The sequence below is a fragment of the Oxyura jamaicensis genome, chromosome 8, assembly GCF_011077185.1.
Source record: "Oxyura jamaicensis isolate SHBP4307 breed ruddy duck chromosome 8, BPBGC_Ojam_1.0, whole genome shotgun sequence".
Lineage (NCBI taxonomy): Eukaryota > Metazoa > Chordata > Aves > Anseriformes > Anatidae > Oxyura > Oxyura jamaicensis.
This window is the reverse complement of record NC_048900.1, coordinates 16674653-16694661: the sequence shown is the minus strand read 5'-3', so window position 1 is coordinate 16694661 and position 20009 is coordinate 16674653. Positions and strand designations below refer to the sequence as shown.

General features: G+C 38.6%; 1 protein-coding gene across 1 annotated transcript; it reads right to left on the bottom strand.

The window, feature by feature from the left end:
• Positions 1-576: 576 nt before the first annotated feature.
• SELENOF (selenoprotein F) lies at positions 577-19415 on the bottom strand. The gene is made up of 5 exons (XM_035333413.1): positions 19281-19415; positions 17357-17524; positions 9527-9590; positions 3314-3363; positions 577-1562 (listed from the first exon to the last, which is right to left on the bottom strand). Exons 1-5 carry the CDS (start codon positions 19332-19334, stop codon positions 1431-1433), a joined length of 468 nt encoding a protein of 155 aa, XP_035189304.1. The 5' UTR covers positions 19335-19415; the 3' UTR covers positions 577-1430.
• Positions 19416-20009: the final 594 nt, after the last annotated feature.

Below are 20009 nucleotides of genomic sequence, written 5' to 3'. Positions count from 1 at the left end.
CACACATCCCAAGAATTAATCCATGTTATGACTGATAAGCTAGCACTAGCTGCAGAGATTTGTGCTTTTTGTGTCATCTGTTTTTGCTGAGACAGCAATGACCACTGCTGAAGCTGTCCCATGCTGAATCAGCTGGGAGATAAGCAGTGTGTTTTATAAGGATAGGAGTGAAAGGCAGAGATAAGAAGTGGAAGATAAAAGAATGTGGATAGCATCATGATCAAGCTATATGCACCTTCTAAAAGTTTGTAAAAGTATTTCAGGGAACAAAAACTCAGATGGTTAGGTCTAAAGAATCCCTCTTAGAGCTTCTACCTCTGATATTTAGTGTGTTCCTAGTCTTATTGGTCTGGTTCTGCTATGAAGCTGATGATTTCTTCTCAAGTGAGGAATAAAAGCAGTAGACTGTAAAGAAAATAAATCTCTTGGAATATAAAATACATATATATGAAGTGAAAAACTGAGTACCCATTCAAGCTATAGCATAACAGCTATCCAACCAAAAACTGGTGAGCCTGAAATAGTTAAAGGAAAGATTTATTTGATAATTAAACTTCAGAAAAAAAAAAACACACATTCTTGCTTGCCCTGTTTATTTGCTCTAAGTGAGAAAAAAACTTGACAAGTCATAATAGATTTGACTCACTAACATATGTACTATCTATATTCCTTGTTTACATAAATTTCAAATGAGAAAGAAAAATATTTTAAAAGAACAGTTTATAAATTCATTCGATAGAATAAACTTGTGAAAGTTGCAAGCCAGGAAAAACCTTTCCTTCCATCTCATGTTTTCTGAAGCAAAACACTTAATGTAAAGCACACCTGACATCTGACTTGCATACACCTCAGGGGTTTTCTATGTAGTCTTCACTAAAGTGTGCTTACTAAATGTTTCACTGTACCAGAGCATGAGTTCCTCCATCAGCTTCAAAACCTGTCAACTAGATCATCATTGTAAACAATGCTTCTATAAAAAGGACATTTCAAATACAAAAAGAAGAGGGCACTAGCAGTCAAGTTTCTTTGGGAGACATTACACTGCATTTGGTTCTGACACGTTTACAAAGAGCGGCACGCAAGAAGCATGGTAACCATTTCAATTATTGGAAGCTCTTTAGTTTTTTAGAGCATTTGTAAAAACAGGTCTAATTATAAGAGTGATATTTGCATAATTAAGTTTGAAACAAAACCTTTTGCTGGTGACAAATGCACTAAGAACTGAAATATATTAAGACAAGCTATTCTGTTTGTCAACTTGTCAGATGTGTGCTGAAACTTCCCCTTCTAATTACAAGATGTTTAGTACAGCATAATAGATATTTTAAAATTAACATAGAAGCTGGAATGTTTTTTCAACTGTAGCTCACTTCATCTGAAATGATTACCATGAGAAGACATGAAAAGGGAACAGGAACAAAAGCAGTGATTTATAGACGTTCTAATTTTTCACTTAGGAACTCTTCCACGCTATCTGTGTTCCACTTGAGGATGCTCAATTCTTCTGCAATGTTCCCACTGTCGTCCAGCAGCTTTAGTACAGGATCAGAACCACGCACATACTGAAGAAAGAAAGAAATAAGCCAGTTACTCTGGGTTGGGAAATGTATTCTCCATTTTAAATCCCTCCCCAGTTTATTTAAATCAGTTTAAGATGTCAAACCAAGAATAGAAAAAAAGTCCAAATGAGTGGCACCGTTAGTTTAAGAGCAGTGAATGTTTACCGTAAGATCTGGAGCAGAGTTACTTGCCTTAAATAAAATGGGTAAAAAGCAGCTTCAGTTCAGATGTAGGACTTGCATTTAATGTCAAAGAGAGGACAGTGGAAGAACAAGTCAGAAAAAAAAAATGTTTCTGTCAGAAGCACCTATTTCTTGTTCTCCTTGGCCCACCACACAAACTAATGCATGTGCAGTGAGATAATACCATAAACCATGTGTTGAACAAAGCTATCGTACTTCAACTGTTTTAAGTTACTAAATTTTGATTTTTGAATCAAGCAGCTGAATGATTCTTTTAATCTAATCAATAGATTACTTTTTTTAACCACTTTAGAATTTTCTGGCCAATTTAGTAGTGCAAAGTCTGTAGTGCAAAGGCTTAGCTAGTAACGTAATAATTGTGAAAACTAAGCCCCCAGATACATAATGCAAATAAAAGCTTTTAAGAGCACTGGAAGGATCTAGCCATTTCAGTTTATAGAGAACAGGAGTTCACTAGGAGTATTTTACTTTTCCCTTTTACTGACCTAACCTAGTTGGTTTCACTTAATGAAGCTAGCAGCACCTCTAATCGGTTTGCTGAAATTCTTGTAAAATAAATACCAGACCCATTTGCACATTTTTTCCTGGTAGTGCTCCATACCAATTGTAGGCTACAGAGTTTAAAATAAAAATGAAACATTCATACATGCAGAAGGAGAGAATGCTTTTGAAAGAAATTGGAGGGCATGCAAATACGAATACATGAGACAGACAGAGGAAATCTGTTTTAGATGGAATCTGCTGCTGAGAAGACAAATCACTTATTGCAGCCATGCATAAGTATGAAGTGACTCCAGATGGTGCCATTTGGTGAAGAGAGATGGGAGCACAAGGATGTGAGAATCGAGATGTGTATCTGTGAAGTATGCTGGAAGTTCACGTAGGATTTCAAGAGGAAGTTTTACACTGGATCTTCAAATCAAAAAATAGCTTGAGCTTAAGGCAGTGCAGCTTATGCGATGTTGCCTATGCACCAGTCATAAAAAATACCATTCAGTATATGCAGTTGTCTAAAGCTGCATGGTTGAAGACTAAAGAAAAAAGAATCAAGACATACTGAGGAAGATCTGAGAAAAGAAAAAACTAAAAATCTCTGAATGTATGGAAATGGCAGCTCCATTAGAAGATGAGGGAAGAATAGAATGAGGAAAAAAAGGAACTGAAAGTATAGCAGAACAAGCTCAACTAAACACAAGATATCCCCAGAGTCAGGTCAGAACAGAAGCATTCCTCACATTCTTCTAACATCTGTTTTTACTTAAGGGTTCCAATATACCTTTTCTTGGATTTAAACAAACAACCCTGAAAAAGCCCCATTGACAACAAATAATTGGTACCAGTTACTTAGCAATAAGCCAATTAGTACTAGCAGCAGAAACTTGTAAAGATTGATACTGGCAAAACAAATAAACATCCCCTCCTGAAGGATGATTTGATCAGCAAATAAGGAACAATCCACAAAAGGTCAGTTTCTACTACGTTTAATTCTTCTTAGTACACATCCCTCCTCCCCAAACCACTAACAACAAAAAACTTAGGTTACTACTCACCTTGATTTGCAGTCCCCTGAAGAGTTTTGGCTTATCACTCCTGACAAAAGCTAAAGTTTGGAGAAAAGAAATAAAGAGAATCAAACTTTTCCACCTGCATGGAGTAAGTTTATATTCAAGCTAGAATTCCCTTAATCATTTCTTTTGGAATAAGGCTTTAGAAAGTAATTTCTAATGGTAGAATTCTCAGTATCATCACAAAACTCATAATACTAACACTGTGCCTAAGGAAATCCCTGGTTTTGCTAGTACTCTAAACTACCTTCATATTTCCTTGAAATTTTATTGAATGCTAGTGCAAACATTAAATTAAAAAAAAAAATGTATCTGCACGTACAACTGTCAGTCTTCACAAGACCAGCCCATATATACACAAATGAGAGGAAGCTGTGATCAAAATCTGGCTGAAGCTTTGTGAGGGAGGCTAAATATGAAACAAACACCATCAGCAGACTGCACCCAAGCTGCAGTGTGGGTGAAAGGGCACAGAGGAAACTGTGGGCAGAGGTGTTATTCTTGCACACAAGAAGAATGATTTTGTCTTAGAGATCTCCAAGATTGCATGTCAAAAACAGCAGAAAATCAAGAATAGAAAATGAGAAGAGAAGCTGGTAACTCCTCTTCTCTTAAAGCTGATTGCCTTTAGAAATTTCAAGAGGGACTCTATGGCCTGTCATGTAGCTACATGGAGAGTTCAGGTTTGAGCTGGGCTGCGGATGGACAAACTCTTCGCTTGCAAGGCTTGTCAACAAACAGCAAGTGCTGACAGCAGCACTGTTCCTATATCCCTATGGCACAATGCCATCCTTGTGGTAATGTTAACTTTAAAAATAATATTCAAAACATGACTTATTTCAGGGCAAAGCGTGAGCATAATCCTTTACTTCCAAACACTTTAGCCTAATGAATATCTGAGTTCTAGAAGTATTTCAAATTTATTTAGTCTTTAGTTCACCTTCTTACACTCCAGTTACGCTCCAGGCTGAATTTAGTATCTGTACTGACATCAAGTGGAGCCAGGACGCTCCCGTGGTATCTCAGCAGAGTCTCCCCAAGCATGCACGCTGTCAGTATGGATTGACTCTTGCAGAGGTGCTAGCTGCATGTTAAGTTGCTTTTTCAAGGTTAGACAACAATGAATCTCTCGTGGCTTGCAGGGCATCCAGCTGGTGCATGAAGATGAGTGCAACCCCAGGACTGAAGTCTCATGCTGCCTTGTGAAATGCAGTATTTCTTCGATAATTGTAAAGATGTTTCCTGACATCTTTATACCTCTCTTTATATTACTGAAGACAGTTACCTTAACATTTCCTCCGTATGTATATAGTGACATTTATTTTCTTCCCTCTTCCATTGTGCTCCTGGTACAGATCAAAACCATATACTCTGCCTGCTGCACCAACCCCTACACAGCATAAACACTTTTTAAAAAACAGGCACAATAAGCTCCTAGCTATAGTAGATGCCTGAAGGGGGGAGAAAATGTTTCTGTTCTTTCTGTAAAACTGTACTCTGTCATGTCGCAAGCTGTACTCATATAACAATTTCAAATAGCACTAAATAACCAGCACTTGCTCATACTCCGGAGTTCAGTTCTGATTTAAACTCACAGACTCATTTTCAACTTCAGTGTTTCTCACGTCCTTTTGAGTTGTTAGTTGTCTTGGCTGTCATTAGTAGTAAAATGCAAAAAAAATGGCAAAGATGTTTCTCAAGTCCACAGCAGACTGAACTATTCCATGGGGATTTTTCCCCCAGTTTTTTCAATTTAAATCGAAAGCTGACATCACTGTCTAGGACTACATATGGAAAGGAGGTTTTAAGAAGCATTTAGTATATGGAATTTAATTGCACAACTTACAGAGAAATGGCAAGATAGCACCATAAAGTCAATAAAGTTTCAGAAGCAAATCTGGACTGTGAAACTCAGTTATATTCGAGAATAGCCTTTAGGGGTTAACTCAGGTTACAGCACTTTAAGCTTTTAGCAGGTGTGAGGACTTGTTAATTGAGTGACAGATGAAAGCTCATTTGGACATGAGTGGCTGCTCCTTGGCTGCAGTGTCAGAGAGAACAAGCTTGCATGAAATGTGAACAGAATTAGGGGGAAGCAGAAAGTATTCTATAGTCGGCATTACATTTTGTCACTTTAAAAGCAGTTATTGCACACTCGTATCAATGTCAAATGTCTAAATCTTCTGAAAGCTGAAGCACTACAGAACATTTTTCCTGAAATTTTAGGCAGCTAGAACAAAATCATTTTCCGTTAATGGTATATTTATTTCTAATGCTCATCATAGTGACTTTCTGTATTAGTCACTTGAATTTCTATGATGCAACAAAGAATAACGCTCACTATATAAATAACTTAATTTCTATATTCTCAATTTTGGAAGCTAAATTGAGAAACTAGTATCCTGATGTGCATTAAAAATACAGATTATCCTGTCAAACACTTTTCTTTCTCTTTCACAAAATTATGCTCTAGGTTGAATACACAGATGCTGAATGGAACTGATGGGGTTAGGAAATCAGAGGCAGCTACAGTGCACGTTGTGTGACATGCAGCTGCTGACTTACCCTGTGATACAGCGCACATGTACCACCTCCAGCACCGCCCCAACAGTTTCCCCTCTCTATCCTGAGATTAACATTATTATTGCTTCCTACGAGCCTATGTCTAAGGGCTACTTGCACACCTTTACACCACCATTTAATAGTTCGATGTTTAATAGTAAAATCCTAGCTAACTTCCAATTTTCTTCTCCCTGCAGCAGCTTTACAAATAACACGCTGCAGAGAAATAAGTATTTAATACAATCCATCCACGGGTGAGCAGGAAAGGCATTTTCCACTGATTTCTGTAAGATGAACTCTGAACTTGGTGCCATGACACTATGTTTTGGTGAATTAAACACCAGACTAGAAGTCAAAGCTGTTCTACTGCCTGCTTTGCAGCTGTCCTGTCACATAACGTTAAGAAAATCACTTCACCTTGTGCTGTTATAAAACATGTGCAATAAATAGCAAAGCATATGCCTTCTGTTTGAAGGCAACCCTGAGGTGAGCCTACAGAGCAGACATGATTGCCATCCAATCAACTACAACTAAAAGGTCACATTTCAGAGCACCAGGCAGCCTAGGAAGTTCTCCAAGGCTATCTTGTGCACGCACGAAAGGGAGAAAAGGATCAGATGCGTATCAACATTTCAAAGCCTACTTTGCCACGCTTTTTGCGAAGACAGGTACTACCTACCACTGAACAGCGCTTGTAAAGACCTAAGGTCTGCCTGTGAATACGCTACAACAGAAAAACCACCGCTATTATGTCCCTTTGTTTTGAGAAAGTCTGTGTTTTGGAAAAGTCTGTGAAAACTAGTCTGTTGGAATTAAGACCTAGAATCCTAAATGGAGATTACTGAAAAACTGAAGTATTGCTCATGCCCAAACTGCAGGTCTATGTATACGCACGCACACAACTGTGCTGCTCTCTCTGAGATAGGATGTACTGCAAGAAAGCTTTCTGACCCCAAAAGGGGCACAACTCCACATCTCACCATACTAAGCTGCAGGTGTGTGCAGTAGATAAATAAGCCCTAAAGTTTAGGGAAAAAGCGTTGACCATCTACTTTTATACACTAAGGACATGATCCAGATTATCTCTACACATCACATATGGAATAATTCACATTTAGCTTCCTGCTTTAGGAGAAAACATCTGCTTGATCTGTAATTGGAAAAATACAAAATGTTATTGAAGAAAAAAATTAATCTCATCTGTTAATACTGGAATGAGAGTCAATATACATTAGCAGTACAATCTCACGCTAGTTTTCGAACAACTACACGCATGGACAAGCGCTTTTAACCCTGTCTATCTCCACATTGGAATAAATGTAATGGCCTCAACTCAAAAAGGCCTGGAGATTTAAAAACTTACAGTCCCTATCAAATCAGTTTCAGATTTTAATGCTAGAAAAGCACGAGTCATAACTAGCCATATCTTCAGCATCATGTCAACAATAAATAAGAAAAATATTACAAGTCTTTTAATGATGCATTTAAATGTTTCATGTATTGAAATACTACCACTAAGCACGAGTTATTTTTCAAAAGACTAATATTTTAATCAAACCATGCTACTGCATGGTACTTTGTGCAACTCTGCAGTATATACAACTGATTTTTAAAGTTCAAAATTAAGACAGACTAGATGTGTTAAAGGGAGTAACTGAAGCAAGCTATTACTAACACACAAGAGGTATGTAACACACACGAGCAGCAATACTAGAGACATTTCTAAACCTGAAGTATTGATTTAGTTTGTATGTTTGTAATTATCTGTTTTATAAGAGATTCTGATAAAAATGCAGCTATCCTACCACAACATCCTACATTTCTTAGCAAGACTTTTACTAACTTTTACTTTTTTTTCCCCTTCTCTTTTTTTTTTTTTACTGACTTCTTACTTTTCGACTTACAAAATGCAAGACTTAAGATGACTGGAACTTTCTAAAGTTCTTTGACCAGTATTTAAGAATTAGAGAGAAAAATAACCTGGAAATAAGTAGTCTTACGTGAAAGTACAGCCCCATAACACATTCCATGTCATCTGCTAAAAGAATCCCCTCATGCTTGCAGAACTTGAGCTGTACTACAGAGTGCTTGCTGACTCTCTGAAGTAAGAGTATCTAATGTAGTTGCCTACTGCATGGTTCAAGGATGAAGGACTTCGTTACATCTGCTGGGAGCACATTCATTGTGTAACTAAGGGAGTCATACAGAGAGAGGTGAGAATTATTCTCCTGATAAACAAGGAGAATGCCAAGATCTGAAAGAAATGGTCAGTGAAAGAAAATAAAACAGCCTAATACAATTTTTGTTAAACATACTGGAAAGAACATAGGAGTCTAGACATTGTCATCACTTATCTCATTGTGAAAAGAACAGCGCTGCCACTGAAAAGTCAACTTAAATACTCTAGGTTAGTCACTCGTCCACCTAATTTTGTGTTCTATTTCGGGGCCTCAGCTTTATGCATGTCTTACATTTTGTGTTAGCTGGTATAAGAAGATACTGCTTCATCTATGAATCTTGCCACTTTTATTTTCAGTGTTCTACTTTGATGGAATGATAAATATTTAAGAGCTGATTTATAAAGAACAATTGGAAAACATATATAATATAGGAATTAATTTTACAGTACAGCATTTATAATGCAGCAACTTCTTTTTAAGGGAAACCCAACAGGAAAAATGTTTCAGTACAGAAATATTTCAGTAGGACACGATGTTGGCTGGAGTCAGACTATCACACTTACCTTTTCCTTCCAACCTATAGCTCAAAGAGCAGTGACTGTTACAAATTCACATCCATAGTAACAGTTGGGAATGTTTTTAAGTTTGCTACATTTGAATGGACATGGAGATAATGTGGTTACCTCTACTAACACACTTAGTTTTCCTACACACCCTTCAGTAGTACAAGCTATTTAACCTGATCTTGTTTTGGTGTTTTAAAGAGTGGGAAACAGCAAGTATCTTTCCTCTAGCCTTGTGGTCAATTAACAGAACTGTGTGTAGGGAGAGGTGGTACGAGGAGAATCTAAAGCAGCATAACTTATATTTATTGCAACCTGGTTTAAAATCCTTTTATTTCTTGTTCATCAATCAGCCTTCAAATGGGGGTGATATTAGTACTGGCTAAAATAGATGTCGGAGATGCGCTTTTTGTGCATTATTATTTCTAAAGCTAGATTAGTTTTTCTTCTTTATGTCCAACTGATACTAAGTACAGTATGAGGAACTTCATTACTGAAAAAAGCACTGCTGTCACCTAAGCTCTTTCCCCATTTATAACAAAATTCCAGGTTGAAATTTCTCATAGAGGTTTTTCCTGCAGCCTTCTCCCCCCACACACTGATGGTATTGATTTTCCTTCTACACTGCTGTATTCTATTCACTTTAGTTGATTGTCATTGTCCACTGACAAAACAATTATACTGCAGGATCTGTGAAAAGAAAGTAGTTCCATAAGCACACTATATAATTTCATCTATCAATTATTGGAGACCAGTTCCACAAGTCTCAGGTCAATGCAACTTTCCTGATGTAATATATGAAATTTATGACTACTCGTAGAAGCACTTAAAAGCGCATTTTGTCATTCGGCTGTGACAACAGTATTTTAAAGAACACTATTGGCTTTACTTACCCTGGACCTGAGGGAACCTTCCCAATTTTCATCCACATACTTCTAGGACAGCTCCTGCGTAAAGCTGTAAAATTATATAGAAACTTTTAGTAACATTAAAAATACAAATTATTACTTTATTTTATCAATTTGAGGATCAATAGCAAATATTTATTTGTTTTTGAGGAGAGCATAAGGCTGGGCTAACCCTGATGCTTCACTTGGATGGCAGTCACTATAGTCAGCTATGCAAGGTACTCAAATTCAACGTGATTACATTACAAATACAAGTTCATTTCAATTCTCTAAAGTGTAGCATCTAAATTAAAAAATATAATCTTGTATACTGCTATATTTTTAAACTTCTTTTTTTCTGCATCAATTGATTCTATAGTTTGCTGCATCTTCAATATAAATTAGCAACAGATTTTTCCTGCTACTAAAAGTGACCTTCATTCTGTAAAGCTAGGCATTTAATAGGAATGCTTGTCAATTCTGTATTCCAAATCACATCCTTCTAACTGTGAAGCCCCTACTGCTTATAGGGGAGCTAACAGTTAAAAGCTTCAGTTATTATTTTTTTTTACTTCAATTCATTACATTCTGTATACAATTAAGACCTCTGCTCTTATTTTAGACAGTGCTTTCATAACAAACGTGCAAGTTCAGATGCAGAAAAACAACTGTTCTGAAATGAAGTAAAATTCAATTTGATTTAAAATATGAACTGTGGATACATGTAATCGAAAATAAGCTTTCACTATGAAATGTAATGAGTACCTTTCTGAGAAAGGAGTGGCAAATCATAAAAGCAAACCAGACAACCGAAATCTCAAAGTAAGACGATTTTATTAAAACTTCATCACCCATCTGTGTAGGCACTATGGATGGTCAGGAGTACATCTGCATTTCAGAATACGGATCTTCTGAATTTAGGTTCAACTCATTATTTGTCTAAATACACATGATTAGAACATGAAATACTCTAATCATTTGCAAGGAAATTACAACTTCTTGCCTGACCTGAACCAATCACTAATCATTACTTCCACAGGAAATGGAACTAAAAATACTACGTTGCATTATCTGTTTAGCACAGTATCCCAGGAATTCACTTAACTACATTCAAATTTTTCAAGTAAACATTAGATTTAAGATAAAAGCTTTGACTGTTAGAACCCAGTACTGCTATGAAACAACATTTGAGAGATTAAAAATACCATTTCTGAAGCTTATTTTTCACCCCAAAATAAAGATTTTGATTTTAAAAAGCACTGATAAAAATCTCAGATACCAACCTGCATAATTAACTTCCTCTGGACTTAAACCATAAGAGTCTGAAGATGGAGGAGTTACAAAGATGGAGAAAATGTTGAACAGTGAGATTCTGAATTTCTCTTAGCCTGTCTCCGTTCATTATTCTTCTAAAAACATTTACATCAGCAATCTTAGATTCAGATGCTAGTTTGTAGGTTCGCTAAGGCACTGAACAATGATACTGGTTCTGGATACTGACAGTTACTTTCTTTATGCTAAATCTTGATAGAAAAATGCAATGGACATAAAAGATAGACATTCTGTTAACTGATTATTTTCTACATGTGCACAAAGAACTAAGTGCACCAAATGGTAATATGAGCATTTTTCAGTTCTCATTACTGCAAATAATTCTTCCAGTTTATTTCTTTCTTTTAAACGGGGATTTCTGTGGTAGCAAGATCACTGCAGCAATCTAAAATATATAGGACATCGTGTAATTACAAAATACTTCCGCTTTGTAACTCCTATCCAATAACTGAAAGTTTAACAAAGAAAACAGCTCAAGCACTGATGCCTATATTTTGAACTTATAACTCGGCCGTAATTGAAGCCCAACTGCGCTGCTACAAAAAAGTTCAGATTCATGCTGGCGCCAACAGCTGCTCTCTAGATGGCTAGACAAAAAAATAAAATAAATTGACTTCATTTATAGCTATAAACAAAGGTGTCTTTTGCAAGGAACACAGGTTTATTTGCATCACTTAGAAAGCCCACAACAAAAAGAATACTTGTTCACATCTCCTACTGCTACTACTCCATCACGTCCAGAGCAGATGTCTGCCGAACTCCCTTGTGAAGGCATTTCCTGTGTTCAAGCATTCCCAAGAATGACATGTATCACTCAGTGCAGAGGCATACAAATATGACGAGTCAGTTCATCACACAATGCTTAACTTGTAAGTTGGTTCATTTTAAAATAATGCTTCACTTGTTTTAGCATTCATGAAAGTGAGTTTAGTACTGCAAGCAATGAAAGAAAGACTCTCTAAACTCTTACTGGTGTCCATTTTGGTGTCTCAAATAAGTAGTTATGATTTTCATGCTGACTCATGTCTGTCTCTATAAAAATATCTTTGCTTTTTTTAAAGCATTCTAACAGGATGCTTTTGAAGGCTACTGTGACAGAGACTGAACTTTCCCCTTGTCTTTTACAAAGCTACAACTTGAGTTAAATTTCATTCAAAAGCTTTTTTGTAAGCACATGAGTATCTTGTAATAGTTCACACTGATGGAATAAAGATGGCTCTTCACTGCTAAGAGGGCGGGAAAAACACACCTTCATTAAGGCAGACATGCCCAATAAAGGAAAATGGTAATTATAACATAGTAAAACACCACTTACCTAACAACAGTGTTAGGTAAAAATATTTGGTAAGAATAGTTGTTCTGTTAACAGTAGCGGTCCAACTAAAATAGGTGTTTGATTAACATCAAGGAACCTTGACTTAGGTGAAAGAAAATATCTCCTGGTTTTCGGAAGGGAATTAAAGTAATTTCTACAAGACAAAATTCCAGCATCAATAGGTACTGTATCATAATCACAATTACTCAGAGTAAAAACAGCATGGAAGAAAAGTTACGTTCCTCCTATGCAGCTGCCACAGAACTGTTGATGTTTACAACTGAGTAGTAAATCAAATGGAACTGAAAAAATTGTACTTAACAGGAACTGCTTCTTGATCATCATGATACGGTGTTACAGCATAAATGACAACAAAATTTTGTAAAATACATTATTATAAGTATTTGTTATCCTGAGAAATGAGGTCACAAAGAGGAGAGACTTTCGTGCAGGTTTCTTTTGGTCTCCCCTAAACTCTCATAACTATCAGTTTACTTGTACTTTTTACTAGAAAATTCAATGAGTTAAAAATAAAGGATTATACACCAACATATAAAGTATGTTACCTTCTATGAGGGAGGGAACTCAGGATATTTGTATGGACAGTTAGAAGTTCTAAAAATTATTCTAGTCTTCCCCTTGCCTCAAGACAGAAAATTGACAAGAATCTGTGGGATAAGAGAGCAGCAGCCAGAAAGTCTCACTGCCAGGAACATTATGAATTAATGTTCTGTAATGCAGAAATCCATTAAAGTCATTGCTACACAAAGATCATTTTGAAATGATGTCATAGGTAAATTTAGCTACAAAGAGACTCCTCTCATTCACAACTTATTATCATATGAATGAAATGCCTAACTAAATAACAGCTTGGAAACAGTCAAGAGTGTTATATATGACTTACTGCTTTCCTTCGATTAGGGGTATATAGTATAGTGTGTATGTGTGGGTATATATATAGTATAGGCATATTCGTCTGAACACATCTGTTCTTCTGAAGCAGAATCTAAGTTCTCATTTATTTGTAGGAAAAGAAATTGCAATTGAAATTCCAAAGGATAAAGAAATCATGAATGTTTAAACACTGAAATAAGTCATTAAGAAAGATTGCAGAATATCCTTGGAAGTCTTCAAAACTGAACCAGGAAAAGTCTCTGAGCACTGCTTTAGGCTGGATAGTCAATTTTTTCTTCTTTTCTGTATGTACATGTCGTTGTACATTATTATTACTAACTTCAGCATACATAAAACATGTTTTCCACCTAAGATTTCAGCTTTGGTGCTAAACCAGCTCCTCTCTATGCAGTATTGTGTAAACATTTCTGTACTTTCCAACCAACAACCCAAAAGCCCACAAACAACTTATCTTCCTACCAGATCATGATTATTAACTTTGCTCTCTGAAATGGTCTCGAGCAAGGCCAGGTAAACAAGAGATCTGAAACAAAGGCATGAGAGAGAAAATGTAGAAGTTGAGTAATGAGCAGTTACATAAATTTAGTTCTCTGCAGAGCTACAGTGGAGGCACAAAGGCAAAGTGGAATAGAGGATAAGGGTGCCAGAAGAAGGGCTCCTATATACAGGTACCTACTTGAACCTAGTGAATAGGTAACACTGAAAAACAGTCAGAGAGCAGTTTTTAAGCTCCAACTTTGAAAGATGCTGTTTAACTTTGCTACTTACCTACTTGCCTCTAGAAGTAAAATCCCTAAGCATCTCTTTTATTGTTGAGAATCTCTGCTTTTATTAGAATAGAAAGCATCTTAGGACAGCTGCAAAGAAAACTATGAGAACAAATCAACAACTCTTCATTTGACTTTGTGCATTTAGTTTATTTGGAAACTGCACTTTTTGAAGTTGTTTCAACAAATGTGGAGTCAACCATTTTATCTAAATGTGTACCCAGATGAAGCAAGTCAGACTTAATTAGCTAAACTTATACCATTCATCAGCACAGGTGCATATTAACAACTGTAACCCACACTTAGCAAATTAACCTTTATTGTTTCCCTCGCATCACCTTTTTCACTGATAAGTCTATAAAGAGCTCTACCATCAGTAAGGCTTTCCTGCTACAGATAGATGGATGCCTTTAATCTTAGTTTGTCTGAAGAAATGAACCTCCAGTTAAAGTGACTCAAACAAAAGAAGGTAAGTTTCTCTTGGGCACAATAATCCATTTTAAGTTTCAGAAATATCTGAGTTATGTATATTGTTATATCTAGTGGAAGTTGGGTAAAAAATAATATTAAGAAATATGTGCATACTTCAAAGGTATGCACAAAGACTACTGTATCAATGTGTACCTTGTTTTACAGTAGAATCACACACTAGAAGTACTAAGATGGGTAACATGTCTCCTTTGCACCTGAAATAACAGTTTTCAGTCTAGGCAGTACATTTTGATGTCTCAAGCTTCCTGTCCAACTTTTGCTTACAACTGATGTAAGCCAGCACACTGCACAGCTCTGCACTATCAGAAATATTTAACAATAGAAATTCAAAATGCTGAAGTTCAAGGTGTTAGTGTGCAAAATATTTCAAGGCTCTGTTTACAAATATGAATGACTTTCAAGGTTTGTGGCAATCCTGCACAATGCAACAACTATGACATTTAATTGCAGATTTCATCACAGTGTTAATTCTTAAAATCAATTTGGATTTTGACACACATTCTTGAGATAAATCTAAGATTACAATATACAATTAATGGAATACGCTTATAGCTATATGTGAAATGATCACACAGCATAAGCAAAGCTGCAGATGGAGTGCAGCTATTTTCAGCTACTGCAAAATATGGACAATCTCTCCTGCTACTACAATTTCACGCACAGTTAGCTTCACCTCCATTTCATCCTTCTGTGTTTTACACACCAGCAGCACTCTGCATCTGACAGACTGAGGCTTAAAACTTGCAGCTGTCTAAAGCAATATTGTTTAAGCTAGCTTCTGAATTAGTCTGCAGCAGAATACGAAAACTCTAGAAGAGGAGAAAATAACCAAAAGAATTTTTCCATTTTACCTACAGTAAAGTTATGAAGCAATGAAAGTATTTCATTGGACAGATGGCAGCAGAAGTTAAGACGTAGTGGGAAACGGGGGCACCTTGCAGGTATTTTCAGCACTGTCAATTCACAGAATACTGGACCAATAACAAGATGAGGATTAATAAATATCTGTCAAGGATATAAAAGAACCAAACCCCACAAACATACCTCATACAGCGTTGACCTGATGCTACTCAGCAGGAGGTATTTTAGGACTAGGCATAGATACTTCACAGGTTGTTTTTGAAAAGCAGTGATGCTGCATAAAGATTCTCAGATACACCTGCTATTCCCCCTTACCTTTAATTTTAAATTCTCACTTAAAACAGAGGTGCAAGTCATGCAATGAAGTAATACTTTCTTCCTTTTTTTTTTTTTTTTTTTTTTTGATTTCTAACCTTTGCCACATACTTGTAAGGAGAATTAACTGTATTCCAGGACAGACTTTGGGATAATCTACTAACATGCACGTCTGTCTTCAACACGGACAATCAACGTGCTGTCACATGATGGTAACAAATATCTGCTCACATAATGAACAAGCTAGGTCATGTACTGGAATCATGGTTCAGAAAAAAGATTAATCTGTTCTGAGGATACTCAAGAAAGTCACAGCACTAACAAAACCCAGAGCACCGCTGCTCTGGAACTCAGCTATGTAGGAGGTTGCTAATCAGCCAGTCGGATACCTTACATCTAGATGCAGGTTTTTAGTGTAAGATTAAAAAATTTCTTCAACCAGAAAGGTAAGGAAAAACACTTAAGATTTTTAACATCTATTGAAATTTTGATAGTTAAGAGTGAACAGAATAAAGATTTAAGAGTAAAATCTTAAGCCCAGATGCAGACACCTATGAGAAGCAGCAATATGTTAAGCCACAAGTCAATCCAAAATGTGATGATTCTGAATATAATCCATTTAGTTATTAATATTCATGCTCAAAACTCCCAATACTAACTTTCCACTGGCCAGTCTTCAGGGGTATTTACTCCATACAAGTTTCAAAAATGCAGTAAATATGAACTGTAGATTTTCAAACAGTGGCTGTGCATGAATGTAGTTACTGTTACTGGTTGCAGCACGCAACCACAGCGCAGTTACAGACTATTTCTTATTTCTACATTCCTTTTTAGTACATTTCATTAGATTTTATTTGCAGAATTTTCAGCTTATGTGTGTGTGCATGCATAGATACGTACATAAATATTTATAACAGAAGCATTCTCCAAAAATTAAACTTTCCTCATATCTCAAAACACTTGCTTCTTGATATTTAAGGTAACTAAACACTGTGATCAGTGATTTTGTTAAAAATCATAGGCACAGATTTATTTTTCAGTATTATGTTGAATTTAATTGACAGAAGAAGCCTGCTAGATCAATTCCATGTTGTCAGTTATTTAGCTATCTCCTAGCCATTAAAAATAATTTCAGCATCTCTTCTCCTTGAGATCTCTATTTTCCTGATAACTGATTGTTCTATGCATTCTAGAGCACCCTTAAATTAAAACGTATCTAAAAGCATGTATTCTTTTCGAGAGTTCTGTAAAAATTGATTCTTGTTCAACACCTTAGGCAAGACAGCTATTTACATACCCCAGTTAAAGTAGAGGTTTTGCTTCAGGCTTTCTGACTGAAGTACAGCACGGACTCTTGAGTATCCTTCCCATCTTTCAGTTCTAACCAGTGCAGGAGCTCGGCAGTCCTGTTTCTGTCAGGTTCCTGCCCATGCAGGAGTTGACCTGACAGCTGCAGCAGCCTCTTGTCCCTGGGGACTGAACTGAAGAGTCCTGACCATCACATTGCATATGGGTCAAAGACCAAACAGTGACTGTGATCAGCAGTTCCAGTCTCCTTCTTCTCTATTTTTGCCCTCTTCAAATCCCATACATCTTTCAATTCAAAGAAGCTGGACGCAGCTCCCCGTAGTCACTTTGCAATAGAAGGGGGCTGCTGGAGAACCAAAGGTTCCTCTGCTCAAACTGGGACATTACTGTAGGGCAATACGGCAAATCTAAACCATAAGTAGGTTGCATTTTCCTTTTTGGATTATAATCCAAGTTCTTGTACATTTAGATTTTTTTTTTTTTAAAAAAAAGCGTTAAATTATTTTACGAAGAATTTAGCCTAGAACCCACCTTTCTGGTTTCCAGCTGAGCTTCTTCTTGGCAGCACTGCCTGCAGAACGGATCCAGCTGATTTAGATTGAACTGCCCGAGAAGGTTGCAAGAACTGCAGAGCAAGTTACTGGAAAAGCCCAGTTCTCTGCAGGCTTCTGATGACAACTGTGCTCCATATACATTTACCTGAAAATCAATACAACATTATACTTTAGTATTAAATTAATTGTTTTAAAGAGGAAGCTTTTAAGTCCTTTAACAAGTAGAAAGAACAGTAAGTCACTGGTGACCATTTTATAACTCCACCTTACAGTCTGCTCGAAAGTCCAAACCACCACCTTATTTTGAGAAACGGTCTTAAAACTAATAGTGACCTCTAGGCATCATTCACAACGTGTATGTTCCAAGGTATCAGACCTGCTGCTTTGATGTACGCTTCTAAAAACTCTGGTGTCTTTCTATTGCTAGCTCCAAAGAAAACAATTGCAAAAAAAAAAAACAGTGAATCAACTGAAATCCACATGGCTACAGCTCTCTAAAACATGTTTTGCAAAACAACATCAATTTCATGTCACTGAATACACACTTGGAAAATAAATATAACAGCCAAGGCTGGGAAAAGCTCAAGCAGGAAGTGAGGAAGGGGACCAAAGTGCTCAGCAACGCACACAAGTAGGATTTTCATTTCGTTTTTGCATTGTTACAGGAAAATCACATACCAAAAGTGAAAGTGTAGATAAAAGCCTGTGATTCTGATTTACTAACAGTCAGTTAACATAGGTGACTCAATTACATGGTTTCTGTGTAGGACACCAGTTCTGTTTTTAGCGAGCAGCCAAAAAAACCTTACCAGCTATCCCAGCACTTCAGTAAGATATTGGTTTTTGCTTTCACATTCTCACTTCTTTACCCATGGACTTATCACACCCTTGCTTAAAGCCTTTCCTTCCACCTGCACATGGGGAAAAGAAAAAGGGAGGGAGAGAACTGAGAGAGGCATGCTGCCCAGATGCTTCTCAGTCTGTGAACGATCTTGGGCAAAAAAACAAGGGATCAAACTCCAACAGAAGGATCTGCAAACATCTCTGTGTTCAGAGAATATTAAGAGGACATCAACAAACTGGAGTGGATGATAACAGAGCAAGAGTCAAAAAAATTATGCTGGCCCAATAAAAAAGTATAGAAGAAAACTTACATTTTCTCATTCAGCAAATTGGACTTTCCTTCATGTTCGCCCACAGTGTAACATACATACAACACACCCAAGCTGAGGTAGAGAAAAGCCCCTTCCTTCCCTCAAGTGGCCATCCCAGAGCCAAAACAAAGACACGGCACTGATGTGACAGCAAATTTTAAGCATTTGGAATTGATGAAAAATATACAGGTAAGGCATTATTCTGTTCCTGTGTATTTGCTAAAAAAAATAAAATGTCAAAGCAAGCATGGAAAAGCATAAAATTGAGAAATTGACTTTGAAATTATTATTCTATTTTGACAGACAAAAAGCTCTTTTTTCTAAGGACACTGACAAAGTCACTTGCACACATGACAGGAGGAAAGCAAAGATGGGACGCAATGGAAAACCCACCCTACTAGACAAGAAGGAAGCAGCTGGGCGTCCCTGCTGTTTTTCACTATATTTTAGCACCCTCGTTCCCGCAGTACGCTATAACAACAACACCGCTAGCTGTAACACAAGGCTGTGTAACACGGGGCCAAAAAACATTCAGTACAAGCTGCCTTGACAGGGATTGTTGGAACCAACCCGCGAACGGGCCGTGCCCCATCTCCCATGCCGGGAGCCGAGGCGGGGAGCGCCCCGAGGGCCCCTGGGGCACCGAAACGGCGGAACCCCCGAGGCGGAGCAGCTCCGGCCGCAGCCCCCCCGCCGAGGAGCGGGCAGGGAGCCGCCGGCGGGTCCCGCCCCCCCCGCCCCGCTCACCGCCTGCAGCCCCAGCAGCAGCCCGAGCCAGCCGCGCTCCGCCGCCGCCGCCATCTTGGGGCCCGCCCGCTCCTGCCAGCGTCGCCGGGGGCCCGCCGCAGGACCCCAGGCGGTGCGGGTGCCGGGAGCGCTGCCTGATGGGGGAAGGAGGGGGCCTGGCCTCAGACCGCTGGTATGGCGGGGAGAAGGGGCTCAGCCGGGGCTCTGCGGGGAGCCGGCGTCCCGGCCAGCTCGGTGCGCTCAGAGCCGCGCTTCCCGCGGGGTACAGGAGGTGATTTTCCCTTCCTCAGCCCGGCACTGAGCGGGCAGCCCTAGGACCGGGTCCTTTCCCCTTCCGGAAAGCTGCAGCCAACGGGCGCACAGGTCCCTAGTAGCGATGATTGACAACCGGCCCGCCCAGTAGCATTGCCCCTTCCCGGAGCCCCGCTCTACCCGCGCCCAATGAGAACCGAGCAGGAGGGCGGGACCCCACGAGAGCCCTCCCAACCGCGAAGCCCCGCGTGCAGGCGGGGCAGCGCTGAGCCGGGCTCGCGTAGGAGGCGGGGCCACCCTCTATCAGTGGGCGTGGCCTCGGCCGAGCGGGACCAATCCGATGGAGGGAGGGGCGGGGCGGGCGCTGCCCCGCCCAATGGCGGAGGGCGAGGGGCGGGGCGCGGCGCCGGGGCTCGGCGGGCGGGTGGCGGGCGTTCGGTTGCTGAGCAGCGCGCGCAGGCGGGGGAGGGGCCGGGT